Genomic DNA, 12,486 nt, shown 5'->3' on the forward strand with positions numbered 1-12,486 from the left:
CAGCCACAGAGGCAGACAGCTCGGCCAAATCCCTCCCATCACAGGGCCGGACCTCACTGTACAAAAAGGATCAAATTTAATATTAATGAAGTCGCGCATTGGCTCAGAGTCGCGTCAATCCGGCTGCGCGACTTCTGTAGGCTGGCAGACTTCCTTCAATATTATTTCTGGGGGAGCAGGGTAAAAGTACTAAAAAATGTTGCCGATCCACAACACTGGGATGGACTGAATGGAGGCAACGTTGTCAGCGAGCGGAGATAATAAATCCGTCTACAGTCAACCGCGACACACACCGGTAAGCAGAAATACAAGGCAAGTTTGGTGATTGGTGTCCAAGGCACAAGTTGCCGTTGAAATGCACAGTCATAGAGATTTCACGCGATTCTATAATTAATGAAGAGGAATATCAAATTGCTGCAACCATTTTGGGCTGGTTAGTGTTTATTATTGCTGTATTATTATTTTCACCACATGGCTGAAGTGTTTTATCACAGGGTCTATCTTTTTTTTTTATTCCACCATTGAGCAAAGTTACAATCCCAGCCTTTAAAATGAAGCCATTGCATATTTATTTTTTTATTTTTTATTTTTATAATTGATGATGGTGTGAAATTGGATTTCCTTCAGTGTTCAGCTCATCTGTTCAGTTCGTCTCGTCCGAAAGCCATATCACATTCACGGCACGTTCTCATGCCGGTTTCTTCAATGAATTTGGCCATGAATGATTTCTGCTTCAGCTGAACCTGCACCGTGCTTAAAGGACGGCGATGGCCGGGACAGGCAATGCTCGGCGGGTCTCTTTACGTAATGTGCCACGATGACATGCTTTTAAAATGCTCAGGCTGGTGATCAAAAGGAAATGCCACCCCTCTTTTTTTGTACCCCGACTTTCCATTTGGGGGAGAGACCAAACTGCGGCGTAGCGTCGATGCAGTATTTTATCTTTTTTTTTTCTCTCTTGTTGTACAAGCTTTGGATCAGACAGACTAGAGTTGGGGTGAAAAATTCAATATCACACACATATACAATATCTGGAGGATGATTCATATTAATTACACTCAAAGTGATTCAGTTACACAAGACTGTGATGATTTCACTGTTTATTATTAGTGGCCAGTTTGTCACATCTAAATTTTCCCACTAACTTGGGTGTTGCCCTGCAGGTGTTGACACTACTAATATTTGGCTTGAGCAGCCGTTTTCTAGTTTGCATGTTGATCAAACAGACAAGAGGTCGGCCTGTGTGCTCTCTGCTTGTTCATTCACAGCCTTGATCTGAGTCCGTGGGTGCAGGATTCATTGAACTACACTGCTTTTTGGAAAGATTGTCTCCCTTGTCTCATATTTCGACTTGTTCTTGTTCCCCACAGAGTGGCTTGTTGAGTTCTCCCTAAACGTCCAGCCCTCAGCCTCCCCATGCCTCCATCTCCTCTTGACGACAGAATTGTGGTGGCGCTGCCAAGGCCGATCCGACCTCAGGAACTCCAACTGCGCCTGGACACCAGCTACCTGGACTCCTTCGCCACCAGCAGCAGCAGCAAGACAGTCATCAGCACCACCGTGGTGAAGATCCGGGCGACGGCCAATCTTGTAACGTATATGCCCTCATCCAAGGGCTCCACGCGATCATTGTCGTGTGGATGCAGCAGTGCCAGCTGTTGCTCTGTGACTACCTATGAGAAGGACAGCCAGAGCCTCAGCCACAGCCAGGTGAGCGCCAGCAGCCCCAACCTCAGCTATGCCGGGCCCCCCACCTCAATGGTCAGCAACCATGAAGCATTAAGCGCCCCCAGCCTCACCCCGGGCACTCCAAAAGCCGTATCCACCGTGAGGGTCATCCATCCCAATGAGCTCGCCAAAAGGATGACCTGCTGCCCCATGGGACACCCCGTAGGGCCTGTGCCCGTCATCATCGACTGCCGGCCCTTCATGGAGTACAACAAGAGCCACATCCGGGGGGCCGTGCACATCAACTGTTCCGACAAGATCAGCCGGCGGCGGCTGCAGCAAGGCAAGATCACTGTGCTGGACCTCATCTCCTGCCGCGAGGGCAAGGACTCTTTTAAGGGCATCTTCTCCAAAGAGATTGTGGTTTACGACGAGAGCACCACAGACCCCAACCGGCTGACATCCTCCCAGCCTCTACATGTGGTCCTGGAGTCACTGAGGAGGGAGGGCAAGGACCCCATCATCCTCAAAGGTAACATTTAAGTAGGTTTATCAAAGCTCAGAGGTGCAAATGCCTGGACTACTGAAAAAGGAAAGAAGGCTGTCCAGAATAAAAGGGACAGAAAACCACAATTACATGGGATTTAGTTTAACTCTGGAGGTAGTAAACCAGTTTAAATGTCTGAAAGCATGGCCTGATGTAGCAGTAGTATAAGTTTAGTGGCAATATAAACTAATATGAAAGTGGTGTGGTTACATAATTATGTTTAGTATGTGAGTAAAGCCTCATCCTATCAGCTTTGTAGTGAAGCATTACAGCTACAGTTATAATACCACATACAACAGTTTTTGCATATACAATCAAGCCTATGCACACTCTGTCTGCATCACCCGCATACATAAACATATGTGCACACTCTTCAACAGCTTTCTATATGACATATTTTAAGCATTTTGCAGAGAGTGAGAGGCAGCTGTTGGTAAATAAGGCGGCCTGTTGAGATAGCAGTCCCTGGGTCGCTGCCATGTTTTCTATCTTTGGTGTGTGCGAGTGTGTTTGAAGCTGGAGCAGTGTGTCGTGTAGGGGGGCAGGGCTGTGAGTGTTTTCTGAATGCCTCCCAGTCACCGTCCAGCCGTAAGATCACGGCACCTTGATATCTTCTCCTCTCTTCGCCCTCTGGTCCTCCTGTGTACTTTGATGGACGAGGCTCCTCTCCAGTGTCTCATCCTGCACCGGCGTCTGTCTGAAGCTCGCCCCAGTGGGAGGAACAGGCAGACTGTCTTGTTCCTTTTGTCGCCTGGTTTAATTCTTGCAAAATGCAAGCCATCCTCTCTGCTGGTGGAATCGAATGGCTCAGCCTCACTTTTATATATTTTTTTTATATAGTACTTTTTAATATCAGCGATGGCCGATATCTCCCATGTGTCCACATTTATGTGTGTGTTTGCAGCATGGATTTCCTCTGTGATCAAACATGTTGTGTTTATGATCGAATGGACAAAACCAGCCCTAAGCAAATTTATAATATTTGAGCCTTGATTCCATTACAATTAATATTTTGAATAATCTTTTATATGTTTCTAAATATAATGGTGATTACTTCTTCACTTCCTTAAAATATCTGAGGGCTTTCAATCTGGGGAAGTAGGCAGGGGATTAGTGTTATTCCAAGCAGTAGTAATAGTGACATATTTGGACCATGTATGTACAGTATGAATAATTTACTCGCACTCCATTATTTGCTGTTACCAGCAGCTCTTAGTCATGATTTATTGTAAATATGGTCATAGTGTGATAAACTGGAAAAACAAAATCTTCTGTCCCTGCCCCGCTGCAGCCCTGAGCAGTGATAGGTTACATTTAATCCGTCAGAATTGCCATTAACAACATGTCAGTAGTGTCGGAAGGTTTAGGGTAAGCTTTGGAAACAGCGGGTCTGTGGTGTGAGAGGCCTAGTGAGGCAGAAGCGGTGATTTCTAAGCAGGAACTGAGCCACTGGCTTATGAAAGTGATAGAGACACTTTTCATGTTTTCCTCTGTGAGTTTAGTCAGAGATAATGACAGACGGTCACACTCCACAGATTTCATCTGACAGCAACGTGCTGCTTCTGTTATTCTCAGTCTGCTATGAAAAGTGTTATTTTTCAGTTCAGTTTGACCTGAAAAGAAAGATGCTGGTTCAGTTTGAGCCAAAACGGAGCAGTTTTCACAGTTCACTGTGTTTCTAGCTTAGTCACTAGACTGTTTGTGTGTGCTTGATAAATGTTTTGCAACTATAAACAAACTATAAACAACTATATTATGTATAACTACATACTGTCAATGTATTGGCATCAGCACTAGTTGGTAAAGTAACATGAAAGTGCAGAGATACATTTGAGTTAGTTTAAAAACAGTGTTTCCATTACATAACTTATATAACGGGAAGTTTTTTATTGCTAACATGTTACCAAACTGTTGCCTTTTGCACATCCAACAATCACAGTAGGAATTAATGGGAGTTACCTGATGAATAACAAGCCCAATATTCACTCTTGTAGCTCTGTTTTGATCTCCACCAACTCCTGATGAAAATGTCTTGCTTTTCAGCTGCTAACTAATTTCACTATGTTCACAAGCTACTTTGCCTGTCTGATGTTGAACAGGTACAAGTACAGTGGACACCTGCAGCTTTAAACAAAACTTGTTGAGAAAAACCTGTTGAAACTGAACTAAAATAGTAAAAACCAAAACAATGAGCTAAGAGAGGCAAAAATGCTTCGTAGAGTTGAGGCAAACTACTGAGTCAGGTGATAATTCTATAAGGGTTTGCTTTTTAAAAAAATAATAAAAAGTAAATATATATTAATATAGATTTTGGCCACAAATATCCATCATCAGCCAGGGTGTACTTACAGTAAATGTGGCACATTATCCATGTTGAACTACACCATGAGCAGCTCCCTGTAATGTTAGAGCATTCGGGACAAAGATATGCATGATGCTGTATTGAAAGATAAATATTGCTGGTATTATGAAAATACAGACAAGGATTTTTAAATTTCTGTAAAATGGATTTCATTAAAAAAGCTCAGTCCTTTGAGCTCAGAGTAAATGAAAATGTAAGAAAAAATATCAATATGAGTGGAAATTCCCCCCTTGAGCTTGGTGTCACAGCTCCTGTATGTAACTTCCCTTTCTTTTATTTATTATAGAGTAATTTTTAGCACTACAGCCCATCATAGTGAGGGCCGGGCCAGTATCACAGTAACATCAGGTTAATGTCTTTGTTCATGCTTAACAATCATGCTATTCTCTGATGAACACGCTGTCTGACAGTTGACAGGAGATCCCCACCTGCCCAGTCACTAAGGGGAAGTTGTGCGATGACCTCACATGCAGTGATGTCAACTCTTGCAATGTGAACAAGGCATGAACTGATACAGCAGTGTGTGTGTTTGCGACACTTTTCCACCCCTCCCCACAATCCTTGTGCTGTGGGGAAACTTTGGCCGATGGCATCGCTGGGAACAGGTGCAAACCAGTTATTTGGAGAAGTGCAGATGTCCAGTGAGAAGTATATTAAACATTTAGTACATCTATTTACCTGCAGATTAACGAGGGGGATTTCTCATGTTGGTTAGCAAGTGGAAACTGTCGTAGGAGGTATTTTGGCCATGTCTCTGCTTCTCAAAACAGACTTGACTGGGACAGACAGTGGTTGTTAGTGGAAACAGTGCTGATCCCTCCAAACTGATTTAATATCCAAATGGAGACATTCAAATCGCAACCAAATGTAACAGCGTAGTCATGGGACTTGGAGATTTCTGTAACGTTTTAGTGCCTCAAATCTCTTTAACGCCAGTTGTCAGTGCTTTTATCAGGTGTGTATGCAAAGTTGTCCTACTCGTCGTAACGTGTGCCATGTGGTGGACAGTGGCATGAGTGTGTGTATTTTTAGCATGGCTCACACCAGTGGGAATTGAACCCTTAACCCTGGCAGTGTTAGCTCCATGCTCCAGAGACTGACAAGGCCCAGTGTGCATTTAGAGACGGGCCAAAGAAAGTAACTAAGAAAATGATGTTTGACAGTTTTATTCGTTTTTCAGCCAAACGGTATTTACCTTGAGTTTACATCACAGCCTGTCTGTGTGTGTGTTCACAGGAGGCCTTAGCTGCTTCAGGCAGAGTCACGAGAACCTGTGCGAACACTCGCTGCACCTTCACGAGGGATTAGACACGGGTGCAGCTGCTGGCCTGACGGGGGCGCTACCTCACTCCCTGCCCTCCACCCCGGACATAGAGAACGCAGAGCTGACGCCAATCCTGCCCTTCCTCTATCTGGGGAACGAGCACAACGCTCAGGACATCAACCTGCTGCAGCGCTTGAACATCGGCTACATCCTCAACGTGACCACCCACCTGCCGCTCTACCACTACGACACAGGCCTCTTCATCTACAAGCGCCTGCCCGCCACCGACAGTAACAAGCAGAACCTGCGCCAGTATTTCGAGGAGGCGTTTGAATTTATCGGTATGAGAACTGTCACTCAGTTTTGCATTAGAAGTTTGAACTACAACTTTTTGTCTTGTGACCTTTTCAGACAATACATGGTCTATGTGAACTCCTCATCACAGGTTCCATAGAGCAGTGAGCAGTTAAACTAAAGACTAATATTTACCTTCCCAGACTGTTTAACGTCGACACGTTCTGGAGGCTGGAAGAGGTTGAACTATCGATTGTTTTCATAGGAAAACAAACAAACATGAGAGAAGAGTGAGAAAAAGTAAAAATAATTCTGTGCACTAAAACTAGCAAGATTTATCTATCTAAGCTGAAAGAAATCGCTTGTGTTTGAAGAAGCCGTCTCTCTTCACATCCTCTGAATACAGCCGTTTATAACTAAATCGAAGCTGTGGAGACTAACATTCCTCTGAAACTCTGGACTTTTAAAATATATATTTAAAAGAAAGTGTATGTGAAAAGAACACGTCTAGCACATAATTAGAACCCTAATCCAGTCGATTGAAGTATTACATACTGAAGACTAGACTAGGTCAGTACATTGGCTAGAGATGTGCTCATCCACCTTTTTCTCTCTCAGTTCTGATTCAGATACATCAGGGTATCTCCCTGCAGCAAATAGTCTTTTTCCTAAAATGTAAAATGTGTCTTATTGTGAGGAACTCATTGGGATATGTTTTATGTACGGTAACATGAGGCCAGTGGTTGCCTGCTGTGGTGCTGAAAACTGACCTTGACCTAATGGACGTAACTGAGAGTGGAAACGGTGAATTTCTTTTAATGTCACTGATCAGGCTAATTACTCATATGATAACTGATTACTGAGCGTCCTGATAAGGTTAGTATCCAGGCACATACTGATCTGTGGATTCCTAATGGTGGCTCAGTGGTTTTCACGGGCCTTGTATCTGATTTCTTGGCCCTGGTCCTTTATACAGTTAGAAACTTATTTAGTAATTGCATAGCTTTTTTTTTTTCTGCAATCAAAAATCCCAACTTAGTTGATCTGACGGTTTTAAATGGCAAGTGTTAGTATGGTTGTATGTTAGTAACATTTGCAACAGGGTCTAATTCATGGTGACAGTTAATTAGGAAGTAGTTTGAAAATGGACAGATGTAAGTCGGGTAGTGGTAGCTGGGTATCGTATGAAATGCTATGATGCGGTACAGATACCAAAATGAAGGAATGTAAACATGTTTTCTAAAAAAAAATCTTGTTTTCATTTAACAAAAGCAATTGGATAAATTATAATCACATATAATTTAAATCAAGAAATATCTGATAAAAGAAGGAGTAAACCAGATGGTCAGTGGGAGAATGGGAAGAGGCATTTCTAACACTCGGCTGTATTTTCTGTTTTTGGTAGTGGTGAAAAATACTGGTCACAAAGGAGGTTTTAATATCTTATCACGCGTGATGACTGAACTTCCCCATGGGGAACAAAGCATTCGTTATATCGTGTTTTAATTGTTGCAATGTTCCTCTCTGCAGAGGAAGCACATCAAGCAGGTATGGGCCTTCTGATCCACTGCCAGGCAGGCGTGTCTCGTTCAGCCACCATCGTGATCGCCTACCTGATGAAGCACACCTGGATGACCATGACGGACGCCTACAAGTTTGTCAAAACCAGGAGGCCCATCATCTCCCCGAACCTCAACTTCATGGGCCAGCTGTTGGAGTTCGAGGAGGACCTCAACAACGGAATAACGCCACGAATCCTCACGCCAAAGCTGATTGGTGTGGAGACCGTCGTCTAAACGAACCCATCGTCTGACTCGCCACTCAGACGTGTGCTCACTCTCGCTGTTTTTCAAGAGAGACCAGCTGGTTTGGAGCTTGAGAGAGAGAGAGAGAGAGAGAAAGAGAGAGAGAGAGAGAGAGAGAGCTGCTGTATTCTTCTTGAATCTCCTCGTGCTCATCTTGGACTCTCTGGAGGTGCCAAAGCTCTGGGTCAGTGGTGATGTGAAATGCCAAAAATCCCTACTGTTTGGACCTGGCCGATGTCCCGGAGGAGAAGATGAGTTAGAGAGATAGAGAGGGAGCAAGTGGTCAGTGGGAAGATTTCCACTTGTGACTGCAGAGGAGCGAATATGAGGGAAAGGAAAATCGGTTTGGAAAAGATATTCAGTGTGCTTAGGGGCAATTACTGACAAGAGAAACTCTTAAAGCTCACACTGTGGCACACAGTTTATGTTTGCAGACTCAGGCGGGGTTGGCCATGGCAGTGCCTGTCAAAAAAAAAAAAAAAAAGAAAAAAAAAAAGGACAAGATGAAGACATGTTTGGTGTGTTAATGTTGTTGTTCTATTTTTATACAGGGGTTTATGGGGGTGACCATGACAAGCCCACAGCGGCTTACTGTGCAATAATTTCAGAGTGGAATGCAACTGAGACCTTGATCTTATGTGTATATATGGGTAATGATTACGAAACATTTCCAGCTCTTTGCTGAAATACCATTTTGATGTTAATGTAATTATTGTTGTTGAGTTCTATACGTTTATGTTTATGGTGCAGACGGTTATGCTGTAATATTTGGCGCAGAGACAGAAAAAAAAAAAGGGGGGTTTTTTGAGTGCAGCTTATGGGTTTATGTCAGTTGAACCACAAGTTCATATATTTTATGTGTTTGCTTTAGTATTTTTTCGTTTTGCCATTCCTGCATCCACATATGCATATATTTTTAGCAATATATATTAATTAATATATATTACCAGACAGCCATAAGAGCTTTTTTTATGCATGGCTGCTGGCAGAGGAAAGAACACTTTGAAATAATCAGTGAATATTGTAAAACAGGGCTACTGGTGATGTTTAATGTAACAGAGCAGAGGATTTTCACTGCCTGCTTCTGTCTCCTCTGTTCTTTTTGCTCCGGTTCATCCATAAGCCAGCTCTGTTGTAATGTACTTCACTGTTTTACCGTCCCTGTGTAGCTACACATGATGTTTTTGTCAGTGCCCTTCATTTTGAACTATGATTTAGTCCGTTCTAAAGTAGCAGAGTTGAGGTTACACACTTCAAACGAACACGCACCTCTTTTAGCTCGACAGCAGTTGTACAGTAGAGCAGTGTGACCCTCGTCTAATCTCTTGCAACTCCCTGTCGCTGACACTAAGCTACAGTTAAGTGAGCTCTCCTCTGCCTTACGAAGGCAAGAGCTGCCGTCACGTGCTGTTCTAGTGCCTCTATCAATGCCTTAATTCATGTGTCACCAGTGGGCCTGCTCATGGTACAGCATCACGTGCAGACGAATGCAGATCACACCGAGGTCGAATTTGAGCTCCCAGACAAAAGCAACGTACTCCTCTTTGTCTCTGTTTAATGTACACATTTCTCTTTTCAAAGGTTATTTCTGCGATTCCTGATCAATGTGCAGAATATTGACGGAACTGCATTTAAAGATGCTGAAAAGCCTTGAGGTGAAAAATGCTCATTATGTAACTCTGATCTCGTGGTGGCATTTGAAGGCGAAACGAAGCACCACCGTGAATTGTAAATCGACCTGGCACTAAATAGTAGTGTAGTAAAGAGTATATGCACGCACACAAAGTTTACCCTCATCCTGTTGCATCTGAATATGCTCACCTTTGACTCGTATTGCAACAAATATATATAGATAGATATGAAGTGCAAAGGCTAAAAAAAAATAATTCTCATCTTGCTAGTGCTACTTCTTCATGCCTTCATTCTTATCCAAACCACAGATTTCTGAACTGTTAGTGAACAGAATCTCAATTTTGCAAATAAGCCTGGTTAGTTTTTACACATCTGGTTCTCTCAGCTGTTGACACTTTTAGTGGAAATGATAAAAAGGGAAATATTTTATGTAGCCATGTTGGATGCATGTGTTTTAAGGTGTAGTTCACTTGTCTTTTCAACCACTTGTATACAACTGAGCACACGGTATACACACCTTGTCGAGATCAGTGTTGTTGTCTGAAAGCCTCGAGTGTCCAAAACTAAGAATAGCCTTGTTTTAGCCTGAGAACGATGCACTTTTGATCCGATTGGTTTTGATTTGATAAACCCAAGGGCTGATTAAAGTTTTTTCCAAGATATAACAGAGCATGCAGTCCTTCACTTGAAGTTAAAACACGAAATTCAGACCAAAACCAAAAAAAAAAACCAAGAAGGTACAAGGTCAAAGTTCATCCAGTATTTTATAGTTCCTACCAAGCTGACTTGAAGCAGCTTCACAAATGGTGGTTCCTGTTCTGTTTATGTTCACATGTTCTTTTGATTTTCTTTTCAGCTCTCCATTGTTTGCATGAAAATAAAGGCATAAAACGAAGCACAGGGCTAACGATATCATTGTCAAAGTACCAACACCAACATCTGTTTTGCAACACCACCTTCATTATATCTTACAAAACTGAACCCACAAGTTTGTCAGATGGTCTCGTGTCTCTATCAGTAAGATGAAGGTAAATGTGAGGAGTTTTCACAGCGTCATGAATACAAACTCACAGTGCACTCAGTAAGGCTTTACAACACCAACATCCACAACAATAAGCTTCAAAAATCCCTCATGTGAAAATTCACGCTATGCAAAATGAAACTGTAACGGGATGTTTCTTTACCCAACTGTCATGAAATTGTTTTTTTTTTTTTTTTGTGAGGTCTCTGCGAACATCTCGAGCATGAATAACAAGTTTGCAGCCTCAGACTGAAGTGAGTTTTAAGTGTGACTTATTGACAAAGAAGTTTGGAAAAAAAAACCAACAAAAAAAAAAAAAACCTTTGTGTGGCGACGTGTCCTCACTTGTATTTTTGTTGCTGTTGTCATTGGTGTCTACTGGTGCTCCACGATATATTTGAATATGATAAAAAAAAAGGTATATAATAACCATTTAACACGCGTTTGTAGCTTGTGCATTTATATTCAGTGATAACCATTTGCAAAAAAAAACAAAAAAACAACAAAAAAAAAACAAAGAAAAAGAAAAAAGAGAGTGCTTATCATCTGAGCCAATGTTATATAAGAATAATGTACCTTTTCGTCCCAACTGCCGGTTCCTACAACCGCAGCGGCACATGGCTTTTATATGTAATGATCTATTTGACTGAACAATGTAACCATCGTACTGTACATTACTCTCTCTGGTTGGAAAAGAAGCATGCTGTGTGCTCCTTGTCTGTGAGGGACACTCGCAGTCATTATGGTGCTGTCTGTCTTTCCCACACTGCTCTTTCTGTAGAGGTCGCAGTCTGACTGACAGCTCCAAGAGGCATCTGGATCTGTTCTCCTTTTATTTGGAAACACGGTTCTGTATTAGAACAATATCAAGCTGTCACGTTCTTTACGACTTATTTAAGAGTCTCTGCTTTGGGCTCAGAGGCTCCGGTGGAAACGGGCTTCGCTCTACAAGTCTCTGTATCTTTCTTTGTGTCTGTAGTCAACGGTCAAGTATATACAGTATATAAATATATATCTATTTTCTTTGTATGCATATATCCATTACTATTTTTGCACTGACCTACGGACAGATGGATTTATTTTTTTCCACAAAGGGTGCTACTATAACGGAGGCCTTCTCCCACACCTTTTTGCATGACTTGCTCAAAATTCCTCAACTGGTCTGTCATCTCTCCTACTCTTCTCCTACTACTCCTTGAACTGTTGCAATTGAAGCACTGTAATTTTGTAATCCCTACTTGTGAGCTTTGAAATAAACAGGGAGGCTTCAAGTTTGGTTTGGCGTCCTGGAACTTTGTTTTCTCTTGTGTCCTTCCTAACGCAGAGGGACTCGTCACTTTAGCGACTAGCAGAATAAAGGAGAAATGGGTTTCTGATTTGTTTCAGTGTCCCTACATGGACTGAACGTATGTTACTGAGTAAAAATGTAGATGTTTCTCATGTTGCTTTAAGCTGCTATAATCAATGTTTTTATATTAACAATGGATTGAATGACTGGGTTTAATGTGAAAGGGGTCACTCGTAGCGATGAACCCACAGAGTTTACTTGTGTCTATAAATCAGAAATTACTGAGCTCAAAGCTCAAGGTGATCTTCAAATTGCTTATTTTGTCTGACCAACATGTCAAAACCCAAATATATTGAACTTAGTGAGCACTATATTTGGCAGAAAAACAACAATTAAATATGTCGATCAATTAGTGCAGTCCAGCTATACAAGAGACAAGTTACTTGAAACACATGAGTGTGAAAACATCCTGATCTGAAAAGCAGAACAACAGATAAACAGGGAATGAAAAATTTCATGTGACCAAGGCCCCATGACGCAGCCGAAGCCAGGAAACAGCGGAAGCTCAGAAACTAATTATTGGGATCAATAACGACAAAACAAGC

The 12,486-nt window shown here is 42.2% G+C and overlaps 1 protein-coding gene across 3 annotated transcripts; it reads left to right on the plus strand.

The window, feature by feature from the left end:
• The first annotated feature begins 111 nt into the window (after positions 1–111).
• Positions 112–11,869, plus strand: dusp10 (dual specificity phosphatase 10). 3 transcript variants are annotated; one of them, XM_087176294.1, is made up of 4 exons: positions 112–312; positions 1,371–2,200; positions 5,814–6,182; positions 7,666–11,869. In XM_087176294.1, exons 2-4 carry the CDS (start codon positions 1,417–1,419, stop codon positions 7,929–7,931), a joined length of 1,419 nt encoding a protein of 472 aa, XP_087032420.1. In that variant the 5' UTR covers positions 112–312; positions 1,371–1,416; the 3' UTR covers positions 7,932–11,869. The 3 variants fall into 3 exon arrangements, with proteins under 3 accessions (XP_087032420.1, XP_023270651.1, XP_023270652.1); XM_023414883.2 differs by having other exon boundaries at positions 112–295; XM_023414884.1 differs by lacking the exon at positions 112–312 and adding an exon at positions 410–433.
• The last annotated feature ends 617 nt before the right edge of the window (positions 11,870–12,486 follow it).

Source organism: Seriola lalandi, unplaced genomic scaffold (assembly GCF_002814215.2).
Source record: "Seriola lalandi dorsalis isolate HSWRI2012SDOR001 ecotype SW California unplaced genomic scaffold, Sedor1 jcf7180002054544, whole genome shotgun sequence".
NCBI lineage: Eukaryota > Metazoa > Chordata > Actinopteri > Carangiformes > Carangidae > Seriola > Seriola lalandi.

Excerpts from the sequence above, each read along its gene's own strand:
- dusp10 (XM_087176294.1), top strand. The coding sequence starts at position 1,417 with ATGCCTCCATCTCCTCTTGACGACAGAATTGTGGTGGCGCTGCCAAGG. Across the intron at positions 2,201-5,813 it reads GGACCCCATCATCCTCAAAG|GAGGCCTTAGCTGCTTCAGG; the intron begins GTAACATTTAAG and ends GTGTGTTCACAG. Across the intron at positions 6,183-7,665 it reads GGAGGCGTTTGAATTTATCG|AGGAAGCACATCAAGCAGGT; the intron begins GTATGAGAACTG and ends TCCTCTCTGCAG.